Genomic DNA, 20,711 nt, shown 5'->3' on the forward strand with positions numbered 1-20,711 from the left:
AGTGCAATAACCTTGAATGCAGCGTTATACACCATTTCACCTTACCACTGCATATGAATATAATCCACGGGAGAACAACCATGTCGGACACATGAACGATTTACACCAACAGCACTAATGTGAGAGGTGATGCTTCTTAAGCATCTAAATATACACAGTAGATTGTATTGCTAATCAACATACATGTAAATATACATGCATTTAAATAAGCATGTACATGTGTAAAATGGGATTCACTCAGGAAATTTACAAAATGCCGAAATATTTCAGTCATTTTACAAATTGACTGAAAAATCTGTACATTTATTTTACAGATCGACTGAAAATTATTAAAAAGTTCAAAAGGGCTTAAAACATAATAATATACTTACTATGATAGGATTAGAGTGAGTGAGTATGGCTTTATGCCGTTTTTAGCAATATTCAAGCAACATCACGGCGGGTGACACCAGAAATGGGCTTCCCACATTGTACCCATGTCGGGAATCGAACACGGGTCTTCGGCGTGACGAGCGAACGCTTTAACCACTAGGCTACCCGACCGCCCCTGATAGGATTAGATGGTAAAATATTAAAGATATATACATTGACTTTCGTTTTCTCCTAATCCTATCATTTTCAGTCACTGGGTTTTGAAATTCAACGTATAAATGTTTGGAATTTGTTATCAAAATAATATTCAGGCGTTTTTGTAAATTGCATAGGTAATCCCAACTCCAGTACGTTTACACATTGACGGTAACATATATACATACATTATACCTTACATGATTTTTAATAACATTTTACATATATACATCACTCATATATTATCCATATAACCTATATAGTGTATATTTCATATCTGATAAACATATACATATATACAATGTATAATACATTTTATCTAAAAAACTTACATATATACAGAAACAAACATATATGCCCGTCCGAGGTTAACGTGTCATATATTAGGTTTACATATATAAAGATAATGTGACAAATGTGATCAAACAGAGCTGCCTAGCAATGTATAAAGAGAAAGACGTCTTCAAATTAAATGAATTTAAATCACAGAAACAGTAGAAGCAATCACAGTTTTGTCGCCATGGTGTTCCTCTTCACAAGGCGATATCCTGACGTCATGTATTGGACAATACCACAGATACCTTAATGCGTACACCAATTGATGCCTTGTGTCATCACTGATTTTCAGTATTCCAGTCATATAAGTTGTATGGTTCTTTTGCATGTTACGGCCATTGGAGTCTGTTACGGCAGATAATCGAGACTGGTTCTTCTCCTGGCGTTGATGTTTTGAACTTACAACCTTCCACCGTGTTCACAGTCTCATGCCATCCACATTTCAACCACAGCATCTCAAACTCAAATTTTGCCTCGACCATTTCTAATTTTTAAAACCTGTTTCCGCCTTGCAATAACGCCTTGCAATAACTGAAATAAGGGTCAAAACACACTCCCTCCCTCACTCACTCAACGCGAGACTGCATGACCACGGTGCTAGGTTTACTTCTGCTCGCGGAAGGACCAGAGAACAACAGAAGATTAAAGATGGCAGATATTCCTAGCCCTGAACGTGACGTGGAGTAATACTACCTCTAAAGATCTGGAACTATCGCACCAGAGACGCAGTACACTTTGCAAATGTACATGGGCTGGATGAACAACTCTGCGCCTAACTACGAAGGGTGTAAAGTACACCCTTAACGGTTTGCATGTATTAAGTACACTCGTATCTGCAGTCATCAAATGACTAGGTTTTCACTGTTGATGGAAATGGACAAAGGTGGATCCAACTTAAAAGGCGAACTCTAATGTTGACATTTATGTTGCCATTGTGCAAATTTAGGGGCCATGCTCCTTCCTTTACTTTACCACTGTGAAGACATGGGAAGCTGAGTTCAAGAAGGGAAGAGAGAACCTCGAAGATGATCCAAGATCGGGAAGAACTTCAACTGCTTCCATTACGGAAAATGTTGTTCAAACACATGACATGATTAAGAATGATCGGCGACGCACCACTTGTCAAATGGCCAGTATAGCAGGCATAGAGGAGTTGAGGACATTCAGAATAACGAACTGGGAATGGCAAAAGTTGTAGCACGCTAGGTTTCAATGCTTCTGACTCGCTCCAAGTTCATCAGCTCTTGTAAGACATTATGTCAGCCGACCAGCTGATTTTTTTTAAGAAGAAGGCAAAGTCTATTCCATTAGCTGGCAAGTTGATTGTTTCGGGTGTCTTAGATTTAAAAAAAAATCGTAATGCAAAGGACTGCCTCCCGATAAGGTCAGACCATTAATGGCAAAGTCTGATAATCTGTTTGGGCAATTTTGTGAGATTATCAAGGCTAAACGTCGTGAAAACCTCACTAAAGGTGTTGTCAGTGCACCTATGCACAAGTATGTTGTCGCCATGGCTGCAATGCATTACTGTGGCTTTGAATTCATTGAACATATTCCGTATTCAACAGATTTGGCACCGTCAGAACTCCACCTCTTCCCAAACTTGAAGCAGGAACTGTCAAGCACTATGCAAGTGATGATGATGTCATTTCTTCTGTACAGGACTTTTCACACCTCCGGGAGGAAGCCTTCTACACCAGTGAGATCCAGGCACTCCAGGATTGTCTGCAGTAGTGTGTGGATGTCAGAAGGGATTATGTTGAAAAATAATTAGCAACCAACTCCATGAACGTAGTCCATGACAGGCCATGACAGGCCATGACAGGCTGAGAACCTTTCAGCCACCCATCGTATATACTGGCCGGAAATACAACAATCTGGCACTGTTGAAGTTCACCATCACAAGACGTGTCAAGAGCGGCTTGAGTTAGTTCCATTGCTTAACAACGTGATTACTGTACTCACTTCACTTGTGCTGGTTTAGTTCATGCACTTCTGTATACACAAAACATTTAAAAGGAGGGCGGAATGTATTTTTGGTTTGGGATACTTGAAAAAGGCATAAAGGCCATTAAATAAATATTATAACAAGATAAATCACCTAAGGCACGGTAGACTTACAAATGTATGACTTGGATATTTCATCATGAAATGTATAAACATTAAATTCGTAAACATCGTCAGATTTACTAACGTTGCAGTACTCCTGATACATATTCACAAACGTAACAATTATGATTTGGGCATTTGTTTCAGCTTAAACTCTGAACTTAAAACTTGGTCCATGTATTCCTTAGATTGTGCATATATATGATACAAATGAAAGACACATGTTAGCGTCTGCCATTGGCGCTGATTGCGGGCGCTATGGTAGTTCGCTGTGTTTCTGAACTTCTCGTTCATGTCATGTCCGAAGTGTAATGTCACTTTCACATGGTCCGGTTTACAAGCAAACTCTGTGTTGTTCCTTCTGATGCGGCCAGAGACATATTGTACGTTTCTGAAACAAGAAGAAACCCTTCATCAATAAATATATACACGCCATGGAGTGTCGCATGACAGTCAGAACCTTTGACAAGCTGATTGATTCAATACGATGAATAAAAGGGATGACTGGGCTGGGAATTACGTCGCTCTCAACCCCGTTCAGTCACAGTGGACCACTGTTGTCGATCAGCGTATCAGGCGAGTTAATGAGTTCGACAGCTGTACACTACTTTTCAAAACTAACCACTCATCGATAGCGACTGGACCGCCAACAACCCTAGAGGTCGTTGATATTTGTTTCGACTTGGAGTCCTTTTTCTTATTACTTAGTTTACCGCTGGGGTGACCTTAAAATTAGGAATGTGGAAATAAAAGCGACAAAACCCTTTCATAGTCATAAGAAATCTCTGCTAAAACAGTGTCAAATACACGATTCCGACTCCATCACGAGCATGTTTTTTATGAATCTCAACTTAGACAATGTCTCCGCCCCAATGTCAACGCCCCAGACAATGTACTATAGACCTTTGGCCTCATCAGTACCATGGATAAAGATTGACTGACTCATTGATTGAATCTCACTTGATGGTGAGGTGTATCGACAGAGAGATTGCAAAATCGAAAAAAAGAAACAAAATCGACTGTTTCGCCCTATTTATTACCGCTGAGACGAAGTACAAATTATGAATACAGAATGCCATGATTCATAAAGTTGTCAAATGAATCACATCTTATATTTGGGACAACACTTTATCTATAATGTACTAGAATTTTTTCTTTTTACTAAGAAAGTGTCATCTTAAATATAACATTTGTTAAAAGTACAAATTCTTTTCACTGACTGACCCAGTGACACATGCTCAATGAGCCGTAAACTTTCACTCAGAGCGCGAAATGGAGAAAGTGGACGCTGCTCACGTTTATAACTTCCCTGTGCCACTTCAATTCAATTCAATTCAATTCTTTATTGTATGAAAGGCCACAGGCCCATATACAACGGAGTTACATAACATATTTTATAAAATACAAAGTCAAGGTAACAATTCACTTCGTAACAAAAAAGCATTATGTATGTACAAAGCCAGTTGATGTTGTGTTATAAGATCCTTGCGGGACAGTAATGAAGACAATCTTTTAGCATTAAAATGAGATAGAGACCACTGCGGTAAGTACTTGTCTCTTAGATTTTCGTATATAGGGCAAATAAACATGAAATGGTATTCATCTTCGACAACAATGTCACAAAATGGGCATAATCGTATCGATTTCTCAATAGATGAAAATCTCCCTGTGTTAATTTTTAGATCATTCAGGCCAAGTCTAAAACGAATAAGGGTGTTACGAGAATTCCTGTACCGTAAATTTGATAAATAGGATTCTGGTTCAAGCAATGACTTGAATTGGCGATAAGTATCATATCTTGAAAAGATGCTAAATAAACATGTTTCTTACAAAAACAAACAGAAAGGGGGGTAATTATATTATATTAATTCTATTTCAACCATCCCATGACGAATTCGTAAACCAACAAACACAAAAGGCCGCTGTATAGTTCTCTACTGTTGAAAAGCAATTTTAGCACCCGGTCGCGATCGAGTGGAGTTTTATTTGAACAGTAGTGTACATGGAAGCTTGTACGTGTATAACCGCGTAACTGGTTCACGGGAACACTGACTGGCACTAATTAGACTAAGCCACACGATAAATGCTTCAGCGTATTAGCAAGTACTTATGGGTGTGGCTTTGTGTGATATTCAGATCGTCAGCACGATCGCTTTCTGAAAATTCATTTTTTGCGAAATCTGGAAATCACAAAACGTGTAACATAATCATTTCCTTACAAAACCGTGTGTGTGTGTGTGTGTGTGTGTGTGTGTGTGTGTGTGTGTGTGTGTGTGTGTAATATTATATATACCTGCTCTATATTTATATACCCTTGTTTATATATATTGTCACGGCCTATACGTCTTCGTGTAGGGTGTCAGTTATTAATAGATATAGGTAAGTTGATATTACGAAAAAATGTTGGATATGCCAAAGAGATAAATCTTCTAAAGAAACCATGTATTAGGTTAGGGAAGAGAATTTATGGATGCCAACTTCTTCATGACGAGGAACACAAGGCTTCGGAGTATATGCTTACTCCTTCATCGGGTGCACTGATATGACGAAGGAGTAAGTATGTATATACTCCGAATCATACTCTACACAATGCAGATAACAGGTGGCAAAAGAATCCTGCAACTGAAAGCCAAGATTTCCTCTGTTTATCCTCAGACATTGACGAGGAGTACAATTATCTGTTTATTTTTTAAAGTTAACGAGATGAAAATATTTATAAACAGTTTCTACTGCACCAAACCAAACGTTTTTGCAATGAAAAGTCATAATATCTAAATTCTGCAAAGTCTTCATGTCACTGTTTAAATATACAATGTCAGCCTAGAGAATAAGCAGACTCGATTATCCGCCGAAACAGATTCAATTGGGCGCAAAACGCAAAATAGCCGTGAATGGATCACTGAAAATCACTTATGACAACCAATCAAATATTAATGTAACACTGATTGGCATGAAATTGTACTTTCTGTAATCTCAGAATGTAGCTTGTACATAATATATATGTCATTGTACCTCTAATGACGTTATTAGCGGTCTGACTGTAAGTAAAGCTCCTTTCAGTTCAGTCACAATATCTACCTTGTCAGCGTCTATTATCGGGATCAGCTTTCATCTTGTAAATCTTATACTGTGATTCATCGAGGTAGAGCGTAAAAATGTAATCTTCTAAAACACACCAAGATATCTTCTTGTGTTACGATTTTTTTCATACGAGCAATAAACGTAACATTTTAATTGGTATTTTAGGAACAATATATATTTCAAGTATGACTTTGCAGGGATTTTATACGTAGATACTCCTGGTGCTTGCTATAGATGACGTGAGGTCAAATGGGATTTTACGTCGCGCCAAAGATTATTGCACTTATATAGCGACGTGCATAAACGGGTGTGTTTGTGTGGTTCTTTGTACTAGTCCGAACTGATGCCGATTTATAAGCCCATTGAGATACCATGCCGCAGTTTAACATGAATACCCCACTCAGACACAGTACACTGACCTGTCCTTGTTTTAGCCCCTTAATGTCAAGCGCCAGGCAGGGTCACAACAAGTACCATCTCTTAACGTCTCTTGGTATGACGCGACCTGAGATCGAACACCGGACCTTCCGCTCTCCGGACGGACGCATCTACCACTAGATCACGCGGCCTGCTAGCTCTAATGAAATGGCCGTGGCCTCCAGGTACATCCCTTTAAGGAACAAAACCATGTTTTTGTCTCTTTTATCATGGTCAAGTAAAGTGGATTACCTGCCCGTATTGCATGCCGTGGGGTCCATCCCCTCGTGTATAGGACCTCAGCAGGATCCGCCGATAAATAATAAACTAGCTTTTTGAGAACGCTCCTTTTTGTTTCACACCGCCTCTTTTTCATCTCATAAATGAAAACAAACTTCAAAGTAGAACAATATACGTTTTCTTTTTCTCCCTCAAGCGACAATATTTTACAGCACAACAGAAAACAACAATATTATATTTATCTTCATTTGAATGATTAAAAGAGGATGAAAGCTGTATGTAAGAATTTGTAACGCGAGATAACAAAGGTAAAATCCGACAACTGTTATTTATGTTACTGTCGATAACAACTCCTATAATCTGTAAAGAAAAATAATTAATATTTGAATGGAAGTAAAAAAATTAATATAAAAGGAACTGAGTAAAATAATAAAACCTTCGATAAAACTGGTTCCTATGGTTAGGAAAAATAATCCATGTAGCAAAATATTTAAAATTTAAAAACAAACCTGATGGAAGGAAGTGCGACAATCGATAACGCGTCGTCATAAGAGCCAACTGAACTGAGAGAAACTTGGGTCATTTCTCAGGGGAACCCATAGTTTTTGATGACATTAAGATATTTGATGCAATGCTGCTGAGCTCTGACATTGATGCGAGTAACGTTTCTGTCTTAATTCATACCAACATGACGCTACCATTGCGTAGATGAACATATTATTGAATACTTTAACGTTCCGCTTGTTGCCATGGACAACAAGTTGAGGTGGACAAATGTGCCTCCGGCTTGTGATCAACTTCAGAAACCAATGCGAAGCCGAATGCTCTAATGTTATAAGTGGTGATAATGGTACTAGATGATGGCGCTCAACGCTGCAGTGTCAAGCCAGTGCTTTCCAGCAATATACGCAAACGGTTGTGTTTATCATCATCACTTTGCGGATGTATTTGTCAACACTAGGGTGTTACCGTACCGGAATGTTATCTACAGTCCTCGCCAATCGAAATAGAATAAAGGTATATCGCAAATTTTAATAAACGACTGTAGCTGCATGTTTGCTAATACTTATATAGTGAAAACAAGCAAAAAGATAGAGCGCGCTTTTCAAGAAATATCCATTACGTGATTAAAATCTGGGTCAGGATGGTCAGTTAGGTCACTGAGTGCATCTGTAACCAAGACAGGGCATATACTGAAATCATGTGTTTCGCTTGTTATGAACGTAAAACGCACATGAAGGTTAGATCGAGACTGATGGGTGATGTACGAATGTAAGATGTAGCAAGATATTTAATGACATTTGTGATCGATATATCTTTTGTTAATCATCGACATATGTTATCACCGAGCCCCACGAATAACGTGTTTGACACCTTTGCCGAACTAGGCTGGTATTCCGGCTGGACTAACGAGTCTATGCATAGTCCAATGGATTTCAACGTGCAGATTTCGGTCGACTGCAGACTTTGCAAAGCATCTGTTCTGTCAATTAGGCGTCGACAGACATTTTGCAAAACTTTTCATCTTTTTAATCAAGGTCTCAAGTGATTAGATGCACTTCGCGTCGTGGGACCCGTGGCAAACGCAAGCGATATGAGTGATGGAATCTGATTGGTCATTAGGAGGGACATAAAAGGGACCTAACTCGTAATAGCCACTGGTGGTGCTACGATCGAGCCTGAAAATTCGAGGCTAGTTTGGCAAGGGTGGGAACTGGACTCGTGTAGTCAGTTAACGCCCTTGCCTCGGGAAGATGACTCGGGAAGACTCCCACAAGAAGACCAGCAGCAGGGAACTTTACACCACTGCAGACATATACATGACAACATCAATGGTGGCTGCTGTGCAGTACCTGTTACATGGGAAGTTGTTGGACTCATGAAATCCTAGTATCTCTATAACAGAAAGGGGCGGTGAGGTAGCCAAGTGGTTAAATAGATCGATCGTCACGCCGAAGGGCCGGGTTCGATTCCTCACATGGGAACAATGCGTGAAGGCCATTTCTGGGGTCCCTCGGCGTGATATTGCTAAAACGGCAAAAACCTACACCCATTCACTCACTTTAACAGAATCGCACTGTTTTTAGTTGGAGGGGATTCATTTGTCTCGAGTGTCACAGGATCGATGTTAACAATAATCATATATGTCAAGAATTGGCAAAATATTCAACAATTGTTGCCACAATATCACGTTCAAAGCGATATTAAAGTCGAAATGGTATGCCGTTGATATGATAACGTGAGTTGGGTTTTAACGGCGCATTGATCTATTATATTCAGTTATATCTCAGCGTGCAGCTTTATGTGGAAGGGGGGCTGGAATTGTACCGAAAAAAAATATGTTGATTTTTTTTTCAGTCACAGGAACGACATTGTTGCAAGGCCAATGTTTTTTAATAAAATAATATCTGGTTTTGTAGCTGTAGCTGATAAAATATCTAATCTCGCTACAAAATCCCAGTTCTCACCCACCCAGAATAGCAAATGGTCGGCTCCTAAACTCACCCACTGACGAGCGAGCGGTTAAACAACTATGCTACGCCCATGTTTATTAGGTAAAAGAATCAAACAGCTAAATTCAAATTTGCTCTCAGAATGCTGAACGTGGTATGATAAACCATCCTTCGTGACATACAACCTGTCTGTTCAGCCTTTGAAATACGATGTGATCTGCTCGTGAGCCTAAGAGATAGAGCAGGGCGGGGAAATGGCATGCTTGGATGGCAGTTTATCGCCTCATTGTCCTCTGCTATTGATTAGGACCCTGCCAACTTGCAGCTGGCGCTTAATACTGGGTGTTATTTCCAGACTCCAGTGCCCTTCGTTATCACTCACACTTAATGCCGTGCAACTATTGAATGTCGAACTGAAATTTATACAACACACCGCATTTTGCCAAACATAGCTGAATGTACACATCGCGGAGAAATGTCCCTAAATACGGAAGAATTCGGTGCAAAACCTCATCAAAATCAAACCTTTGACTTTGATACGATAGCTCTCCTTTAAGCTTCGCGTATCGGAATTAATATCTGATTTTGATTCATAATGAGACTGAAGTTGGTGTTTGGGGGTTGAATACACTGTCGGACCCTGTTATCTCGAATTTGGATGTGTCGAATACACAGTTGTGTCGAACTCAAAGTCGTGTCATGGCCAACATTGTCTTAAAACAACCGTAGTGCAGTTGATGTGATTTAAATAATTATCTTTGCGTTATAGCTTTAATATATATATAGCAAGGGTTTTGTTGATGGTATTAACTTCAGTAACTGGTAGATGCAACATTTGCATAACAGTCTTAGTTGAAACATATATTTTTTCCAGATTAAAACTGACAGTACCTTACTGTCCCGACAAGTACTGTCAACGAGAAGGAAATGTCAACACACAAGTACGTAACGCGGGTTCACATGACATGGACTGTCTCTTCATTATCATGTATAACATTATCTTAAACAATCTAACAAATAAAATAAAAACAAAACAAGCTGACCTGCCGGGCAAAAGAAAGCATTTGATACTATGATACCCTTATCAAATACATCACCATCGAAAATCCTTTTCTCGTTTAATTCATTTTAGCCAAACAACAGTGTATACTTTCTTTTGCCCGGCAGTTTAATTTGAAAAGCTAAAAAATATCAATACATGGTTACCTTACCTCCCACTTTATGAAATTAAAAAAAAGTTCTTTTGGAAAACGACTGTTTCCTGTCTACAGCGACCATAACTCACCTGAAAGAAAGATTATCCCTCCTGCCATCCCCACCAGCATAACGGTGAACACGAACCACAGCATGATCTTCTCCGACTCAAATAGCCCATTCTTCTGTTTGTCGGAGTGTAGTTCCTCGTACATGCTGGTGCGGCCGTAGGGGTGCCAGTCTGCCGCGTCCTGGTTGGGGAGACCCACCACCTTCTCCACGATGTCCGCTAGGTGGCTCTCCGACGCACCCCCCAAACCGTCGGATTCAAATGCTGGGTTGTCATAGCTGAGTGTAGAGTTCGCCTGTGACAAAGTATGATGACGTCATTATCTGCATGGGAATTTGAATTAATGGCCAACAGTTGATCTGTTGTTGTTTCAATATACGGGCTGATTAGCTAAGAAATTGTTTAACAGTAATAGAAGAGTGAGTGAGTTGGGTTTAACGCCACTTTTAACAGTATTCCAGTTATATCACGGCGTGTCAGCTTAATGTGGGAGGAAGGCCCGAAGTGATGCAGGTCTCAGACGTTTACCACTTCGGTGAAACCCACGAGCACGGGTATGGTGCTGACAAACCTAGAAACATAATCGGGGCGAACCTGGATTCGAACCCGCAATCATAGGTTTCTGGCGTCTCCCTAGACGACTGGGCCACCCGTGCCCCCAGTAATAAAAGAGTGTAACTACATCAACACAAGAGAATTGACAAGATACACAAACAGCCAATTAAGTCGGCTGCGACACTTAACACATGAGAGTTAATTAACACAACTTTCAAGTGAGTGAATAACCTCGGCTGGGTTTAACAGCGAGAAGTCTCTTGGGCAATAAAATAGACGGAAAACGCCCGAATAGAAAACTAGTGTTATAGACTTAAGACTCAGTCACTTTGACTGTGCAAGGGAATTCTAAACTTCCCCAAAATACAAGGTACTTGACCTAAGGAGTATCTAGACTCACAATGATTGAGAAAGGGTACGTGACCAATAGAGTTACTTGACTTCCAATAGTAAATAGGTATTTGACCTAAACTAGACAATCGTGGGAAAGTTGGTTATCCACGGATTGTTAGAAAAACGGGTACGATAAATAAAAACCGACCCATTGAGTTTTAGTTCTGTACCACCAGTGTACCAAAGAGAAAACTGCCCCACAACCACTTACTAACAAAACCTATGTTTCGACCTCACCAAACCAGTAGCACACGACCCGTAAACGGTCTAACGATACCTCTAGGTTAGGATACATGATTTTGACAGGGGTTATAAACGTGTGCGCGGACGTCGTAGAGAACAACCTGTCCAGGGCCCACTTGCACAAAGCGATCTTAGCGCTAAGACTACCGTAAGCCTATGTTAAAGTATGGGGGTTAAGATCATCATAGCGCTAAGATTGCTTTGTGCAAGTGGGCCCTGGTCAGCCGTGGGAATGCAATAACCTGGCGAGGTTACGCAAATCTGTTTCCTAACATAGGGAAAACCCGAATAGCACACTAAGTACTTAACCAATACGGAATATGTAAGTACCAAAATAAAGCGCTGAACATAAGCTATGCAACGGTACTGCAACCAAAGTGTATAATTATTGAGGTGATAAAAATGTACAATAATTATTAAACCGCTAGAGAATAAAACTGATGGGTCACTCATTCTCTAACAACGAACTTAAAAGTCACCGGAACACGGCGGCTGCCGGACATTGCCGAACCGTAACGACGCTGGGCAATTAAGAGAGAGGAAAGCGGTGCGGCCACTAGACCATGACTAGACTGGTTTTACGATCCAGTGACAATAGCAACACGAATGGTGAACATTACAAACGTTATCGATGTTATCAACACTTTACTAGGCGCAAAACAGTCGCCGAAACACTGCAAACTTGAGGTAAAAAAAACCCGAACTCTGAGACCGGATCAAATTATTCAAATACCTCACCTTCGAATAACCATTTCTTGTTTGTTTCCTTCATAATAACCATAAATCATGGGTGTATTTTTTCCTATGCCCGCAAGTTTATGTTTGTTTGTTAATTTGTTAAACGAAGCACTCAGCAATATTCCAGCCGTAGGACGGCGGTCTTGAAATTTTTGTGTGTCTGGACAAGACAAACCAGTGGTCGATACTGTGAGCAACGAAACTCACCGTCGAGGTACAATGGCCTGCTATCAACCAAGTCACCGCGGCCTGAACACCTGAACACTACGTTGCCTCTTACAACCAGGAAAGGTTACTTGGGACCAATTCCTTAACCCGAATCGTCACAGGGATCCATGTAGATTAACACGGAGGGAAGCGGCTGACTCTTTGAATCATGGCACACAACAAACAGCTTCGGCGACAATGAAAGACCCCTGATGAATACTGTTCATTCATGATTTCGTTTCGTGTTAGGATTTGAGTGAGTGAGTGTGTGAGTGAGTCGGATTTAACGCTGTTTTATGACATTATTGCATATATATCACGGCGTGTCAACTTAATGTGGGAGGTAACGCCGAAGTCTTGCATGTCTCAGACGTTTACCACTTTGATGAAGCCACAAGCAGGGGTATGGTGCTGACAAACCTAGAAAGTAAAACGGGGCGAATAATAAATTCGAACCCGCAATCATATGTTTCCGACAAGCCCAAGGGACGCAACTCTACACAGCGAATGGTTGTGCTTAAGACAACGAGGAAGCTGTGTTCCCTTTCTTCAGGTTAATCTTCCTGAGGCAACAGTGTCCACAGGCCTGTATTAAGGTATAGCTTCACTATTTTACGTTTCAGGCCCCATGGAGATCTGATTCGGTAGATATTCGAAATTAAATCATTTCCTGGCGTTTTGAATATTTCATTGCCCTAAAACACGTTTTGTCAAATTGTTCCTCTAAGGCCGCGTATTTGCAAAGAAACCAAGTTTGTTTTTTTCATTCTTCTGTATATCTGAGAAGGCATTAATTAACTTCCACAGAGCCATTGCTGTTCATACAAACTGTTTCCATGACAACGTATAAACAAAGATGTAAAAAACGGACACGATAGATATTCGCTTCACATGGTTTGCTAACATGTACAGTTAATATAAAACCAGAGAATAATCAATCTAGATTACAAACGCCCTAAATCCTCCCGTCCACCCCCTGACCCACCCTCTATACGACAAACGACGGATTATCCTCTAGTTTCCTGTATAATTGGTCTGCTGTAAAAGTCAAATATAGTAATATTAGTGAGATTAATTTTTCAGTGTAGCCTTCGTATATTTCTTATCCAGAAGAAAGAACGACAGGCAGATAACCATTATCTATCACAGCGTAAATTGATTCAGCAAATTACTCTCACGGGACACACCCGGAAATAATGACATGAAGAACAGCGATCGATTTACTGTATTGGGCCATACAGTCTGGTTTCATGTGATGATCCGCCCAGACATTTATTTGAAGAGTGACGAGAGGTCTGTACTCTCTGGTAATGCCGTCAGAAGACGTGTCAAACAATCGTCGAGTATGTTGGTACGAACTGCGTCACTAAAACACTGATAATGACGATGAACACGCAAAAGCCTTCAGCCTTCCTGCACGTTGTTGATTCAGTGATCGTACTTAATTAGCAGCACAGAAATGGCGTCGTGCCTCGTTAGCGAAAATCCAATTTTTCCTAGTATCAGTAAAGCGAAAACCCAAGTTGGGGTATTTGTCCTACGAAAGCGAGAAATGAGTAAATGCTATAAAAAACACCGGATTACCGTAGTTTGATTAGCGCCCGTGCTAATGTATTTGTTGGTATATATATAAAGAGTGCAACTTATTTATCTATGGTCAAAATGGCTAACGCACTAGTTCGAGTGACCATGGTTGATACCGTGCGAGGTGGTCAGCACTTGTTTTATGAGGGATTCAAGTTTCGTTGTAAGAAAACGGTCCGTGAGAAGAAGTATTGGAACTGCGTTGTTGCTGCCTGCAGAGCGTCGGTGATCACTGAAAACAGCATTCTTCAAGCGGCTTTGCAGGTGAAAAAATAATGCACATGATCATGATGATAATAATCTTAAAGACATAGACTCAAAAGACTTTGCTTAACAAACTATTCAGTTATTTATTTTACTTATTATTATTACTTATTTTTAGATACCACAGGTATTTGTCACATGTATGTATTTGTTTATTGTTAATATTAGTTAAAATGCAATTATTTAATTGCAGGTGAACCATACCCACCAACCTATCCCATATGAGATGGAAGTGGAATCTCTCAAGTCCAAGCTCATCCACCGTGCTAAGACTGAAACAACGCCGATTCCAACCATATACGGATATGAGATTTCCAGACGACCTGCTAAAGGAAATTCCTTCCTTTGCATCCCTGAAGACCATTCTGTACCGACAACGCCACAAGACCCTTCCCAAACTTCCTGCCACCCGACCTGAGATTCATCTTGAAGGACAGTGTACATTGACCGAAGCAGGAGAACACTTCCTTCATCGCATCGACAACGACATTCTCATCTTCACCACAAGCAAGAACATTGAGCACCTGTGTGCAGTGTTTGGTGACGGCACCTTCTCCTCGGCTCCACGACTGTTTGAGCAGATCTACACACTGCATGCTGAATTCCAAGGCCACATAGACTACACCACTAGTGGAAGTTTTCCAGTGCAATCCATGCAGTTCGAGGTTAATATATTTTAAGAACAATCTGCAAATATACTTTCATTTGTACGTCATTTCCACCCTCTGGGGATTACTTATTCGCGACCGTGAAAGGGTTGGAAATTTGCTAACTGAGGCGTTCATAATAGATTTTCTCACGCATGAACAATATGAACCATCTTTTAACGTCTTTTGGTATGACGCGGCCGGGGATCGAACCCCGGACCTTCCGCTCTTCGGGCGGACGCTCTACCACTAGACCACGGAGGCGGTCTTATTAGTGTAGGACTATCGTGTAAGACTGATTACAATAGTGTTGCTAGTGGGGTATAAAGGTGATGAAGCCCTACAGTAACTATAACCTTCCCTATTTATGAGGACTGGATGAAATATGGCCGCCACATTGCTTCACACAACCAGATTGGGTTATAAATGGCCCTATCAGAGATCAATATTCCGATCAACGTCATCAATTACTCTGACATGAACAACGGTTATTTAAGGAAAACAATCTGTCTTATAATCCAGTACGCACTTTTGACATTGATGTGTCTTGCAGGATCTAACAGGTCGGCCATAGTGCCTGTTCCTGAATTCAAACAGTGTCAACATTACATGATTTATCGAGTTTCAATTCTAGTGGATTAACCAACAGGTCGCTCTTTGGTCACGGCAAAGAGGAATGCGACTAACATCACAACGTTCCTAACTACGCTATCACTGCATCGTGACATGGTTGTGTGACGTCATAGCACAATGACGTCATCAATATACAAAAATATATATTGAGAGACATTTTTATTCTTTTGCTAAATGTTTAGGAAACTATCTAATGGAACCAAAATGTTTTCTTAAAGACAAATGGTCACGGGTGACCCAGGTGAAGTGAGATGAAATGGGGTTTAACGTCGCGTCCAAGATTATTGCACTTATATAGCGACGTGCATGCACGTGTATGTGTGTGTGCGGCTGTTTGTACTTGTCCGGACTAATGCCGATTTATAGTGCTAGCTTACTGAGATACCATGCCGCAGTTTAACATGAATACCCAACTCAGACACAGTATACGGACTCCGAGCCGACCAGTCCTTGTTTTGGTCCCTTAATGCTGAGCGCCAGACAGGGTAACAACAAGTACAATCTTTTAACGTCTTTTGGTATGACGCGGTCGGGGATCTAACCCCGGACCTTCCGCTCTCCGGGCGGACGCTCTACCATTAGACCACGGAGGCAGTCCGGGTGACCCAGTCGTCGAAGACCCCGCAACTCGTTGTGCATAGTTGCGTCCCTTTGAGACTCCAGACTCCTATGTTTGTGGGTTTGCTTTCTAGGTTTGTCACCACCATACCCATGCTCAAGAATTTAAACGTCTCAGACCTCCACCACTTCGGGCTTTCATCCCACATTAAGCATACAACGCTGTGACAAATAACTGGAATACTATTAAAACCGGTGTTAAAAACCCAACTCACCACTCACTCACTCCAAAAGATACAGGTTTAATCAATAAGCAGTTAACGTGTATTTAACCGTATTTCTATAATAAGATACTAGCACGATGAGTGGATCCTTTATGCCTCAGCGACAACTTCTTTTTCAATATATGTTTTTCCATGTTGACGCGTTGATAAAAATATCTATTTAACTATTATGAGGGTAACGCTATTTTTCAGGGCATTATCATTTGCAGAAGCCCGAGGTTTTCCATTAACTGCCCGACGAAGGAGGGCAGTTAAAAAGACCGAGGGCTTCTGCAAGTGATAATGCCCTGAAAAAATAGCGTTACCGTTATTATAGCTAAAATGGATGGAATTTGTTATCTAATAAAAAGAAACAACAATATCGGTTTTGAAACATTTACTGCAATCAACACGAATGTCACTGACCCACTTTTACAAATACGGAAACTTCATAGAACAAAGCAGATAACGTCTATATTGAACGTGACGTCACCTATCCCTATCCTATGATGTCACCTAACAACGGGCGTGATAATGGCCCGTCGTCAAGCAATATGAGTGCATCATCAAGTTACAGTGGCCCGCTCATTTCTGAGGTCGAGTTAATGATAATTCTATATCCATTTTAGCTATAATAACAGTTAAATGCAATTCATAGAGACTAGGATATGCTGAAGCCCTACACCAGTATGTGACTTGTATAAAGCTGGGTAGCTGAACACGGTCGGGCAATATAGGATTTAGTGACATCATGATTCGTAAATGTAATTACTGGTCGAGATTTATCTTTTTCGTTTGGAGGAACACTTATTCACATGGAATCAATAATGAATAAATCTCCACAGGGAACATTGAATAATATCTATGCCGTCAGTAATCGGAAGAGCATCATGTGAATGTCCATATTAACATATACACAAAGAAAAAAGTTAAGCACACCCCTATTTCTGAACCATGACAAATGACAAACATTATGGCATCGGATGACTGACCACAGGAGCTCGGCGATATCAATGTCATCGGACAGAACAAACATTTGACAACAAATAAAGAAGATATTGGTGAGTTGCGACTCAAATTTACTGGCAAAAACACCATGGTAATACAGGTACTGTTTTTGACCTTAGACAACACCTAAAAAAAGTATGGATTAAGTGAACGAGTTACGTTTGATGTTCATGTGAAAATGTTCCTTAAAGTCTCTACTTGATATGATACGTAAAACAGATAAGTAGCGGGTATAACCGCCACGTGCCCGGATGACGCATTCCACCCTAGCTACGTCTCATGCCTTCAGTCAGACGTTGGATCTGTTGATGGGTCAACAACAACCACTCCTGATGCAATGCTGATGACATTAATTAATCCGTATGTACATGCATGATAACTGTTATGCCTATAGTCAGGTTACAGATAGAGCATAGATGTCAGCTGCCATGAGCTTATTTCTTTGACTCTTGCTCAGAAGTTGTTTGATCATGGTTACAACACTCAAGACCTAGTACAGATTTTAAAAAGTTTTTTGATAAACACGTGGAGGACATTTCCAAATTTGACGCGCCAATGATGTCCGATACAATTCTCTATTTTGACTGGTGCCATATATTTCTATCCATTTCTGTCTTTCCAGTCGAGCTACCGCGTTATTAACGATTCTTTTCCATATTGTCTTTGGTAGGAAATGTCCTTCAGTGAGATACGTTTCTATGAAATGGAAGAGCTTATACTTTTGAGTAATGCCTAGTGAATCATGGACAACAGATGTATATGAGACACAGTTGTTTAGGTACTGTCCTGATCTGATGTAAAAATAGCGTTGTAACAAAATAATGTGCTTTGCATCAACAGAGTCTACCGAGGTAGGCAGGTTTAGTCTTATCAATCACTGCTTCCATTGTCCAGAGACCAAGAGTTTGAGTAGTTACATCACTTGGGGGTCTTTTGTTAAAGTTCTGTATTGATCTGACAAAGTAGCGTTCTAATTTATGGAGTTGACGATATGATATGATATGATTGTAACAGTCTTATACAACATGTACACGCCCTGATATAAATTATTATATAAAACGTCAGAGAATAAACAAGTCACGATTATCTGACGAAACACATTCCATTGGGCGTTTAAAGGCAAAACAGCGGTGAAAATTATATAAATATATCACTGAAAATCAATGTTGACACCAAGTGTTCGGCAAAAATGTAAGCATGCCCCTACTCACACAATTTGCATAAAAAACCTAAGTCTTGTTTGTTTCCCGACGCGGTATTTGAACAACGGTTTAAACTCACCCACTCCCTCCATTTACACAAGTGTTTGTTGACACGGAACGTCGCTAAACTCCTACGCTAAAATGACTCTTTGAAGCATTCTGTTTATGCCAACAGGAACAAAAGACCTTCAAAGATCGGGACAATAAGACAAGCAAGTAATTAGGTTCAAATAACTGATGGTCGATCATCGTAAATTGTCGGAGCAAATGTTGACCACTATAGCACTGTCGGACATCATTAACAAGAACAACAGACACGGGACAATGGTTCGTATCCTAAAGACACATACTATTGTTGTAACCACGCCGTCTAAGAGTTCAGATCTAGTACGTCGTCAATTCAGGACGGTGTTAAAGTGATATAACTATATCAGTGGATGTACAACTGATACAATACCACTAATTGCTTGTACAATTTAGTTCTTAACACGTGTACAAATCAGTTCATCAGCTGCCTCGCTGTAGAATTCTCTTCCCCTAACCCCTAAAAGTGCTCCCGCTCTTCCTCCTTTTTAATCTGGAAAGAAAACTTACCTTTTTCAACGCTACTGACTCTCTGAGTATGTATATGCGCTTTGAGCATGTTCTCTGATATGTCCTCTGGAATATAGCGCTATATAAATGACCTTATAGTATAATATTGTCTGTAAATAATCGAGTCTGGACCAGACAATCCAGTGTTTGATATCATGAGCATCGATCAAAGCAGTTGGGATACCATGACATGCATCAACTAAGGCAGTGAGTGTAGAACATGACTACCATCACCAGGGAACACTATGTCGAGATGTGACAGGACATCATGTGATTGGTGGAAATGGCCAGTGTATGTTGCAACGTTATTATGTCACACTATCAACGAGTGGCATTGTAGATTTGTTACACAGGATGGCGACCTTTGTGCCCCCCGTGTGTGACCATACAACTTTCCAGGTCGTCGTTGGATGCTCAAAGGAGGCAGAATGCTTGCCTAGGTCGTTCAAAGGTGGTACACAGGAGGTTCAGACATCGCCATGGACGCCATGGTCGTCGTGATTTTTTTATCATGTTCAAAACAGTCGCATAAAGGAGGAGGCCTAGGCTGGTTGCTTAAAGGTGGCTCAAGGCAGAAGGGAGGCACAAGCATTGCCGTTGTTGCAGAATGAAAGCCCAATGGTCTCCCAATGGTCGCCAGGTAATAGATGCGTTATGCTGAAATATTTTCCCGTCAATCTGGGCGATGCTTCTGCCTCCCTTGTGCCTCCTTGAATGCTGACTGTGGCGAACGCCGTGCCTCCATTCGGCGACCACGGCAACCCTTGAGACACCATGGCAATGCTTCTGCCTCTTTTCTGCCTGCTTTGAGCTACCTGTAGTGCCCCATCAGCCTCTCTATAAATAGAGAGCTTGTACCTGCAGTGTTTCATTGTGGTTGCAGACGCTGAACACCTCGAGCAGTTACTGCTGAATAACTGTTGGAGCACTTACATATAAACATGATTTTCTGGGTTTAGGCGACCATTGAGAGTCATGGACAGTTTTTGATCGCTGAAAGGTGGCAGCCCTGTCCATAACTTTATCTTTATCCATAACTGTTTAACTTGGCTCATAGGCAGTGGACATGTCAGGTGATATGAGTGACAAGGGGAGTAATCACATGAAGATCTTAACAATTCAAAGGAACATACTCATTTGACTTAGGATCTCACGATATGACCTTTGCATGGATTATTTACACCACCTTACTCCCTGGCACCTTTTGCGAAAATTGAGCGATTGACGGGTGCTTCCGGTATGACAGGAAGTTGCCCTTTTCGTGAACATCTGGTGTCATCACTGACAGCCATTGATTTTCACAGGTCCTGTTTTGCCTTTTACGCCCCAATGAAGCTGTTTTGATAACAAATTTG

The 20,711-nt window shown here is 40.7% G+C and overlaps 1 protein-coding gene across 1 annotated transcript in view; it reads right to left on the reverse strand.

Moving 5' to 3' along the window:
- Nucleotides 1-192: 192 nt before the first annotated feature.
- LOC124131671 overlaps nucleotides 193-20,711 on the reverse strand; it is a 39,036-nt gene continuing 18,517 nt past the window's right edge. Inside the window, exons 2-3 of the mRNA XM_046495107.2 lie at nucleotides 10,489-10,762; nucleotides 193-3,403 (exon numbers count right to left, since the gene is read on the reverse strand). Of these exons, the coding sequence (XP_046351063.1) occupies nucleotides 3,333-3,403; nucleotides 10,489-10,762 (345 nt within the window). The 3' untranslated portion in view covers nucleotides 193-3,332. The remainder of the gene's footprint in view (nucleotides 3,404-10,488; nucleotides 10,763-20,711) is intronic.

This window comes from Haliotis rufescens, unplaced genomic scaffold, assembly GCF_023055435.1.
Source record: "Haliotis rufescens isolate VD_foot unplaced genomic scaffold, xgHalRufe1.0.p SCAF_1, whole genome shotgun sequence".
Lineage (NCBI taxonomy): Eukaryota > Metazoa > Mollusca > Gastropoda > Lepetellida > Haliotidae > Haliotis > Haliotis rufescens.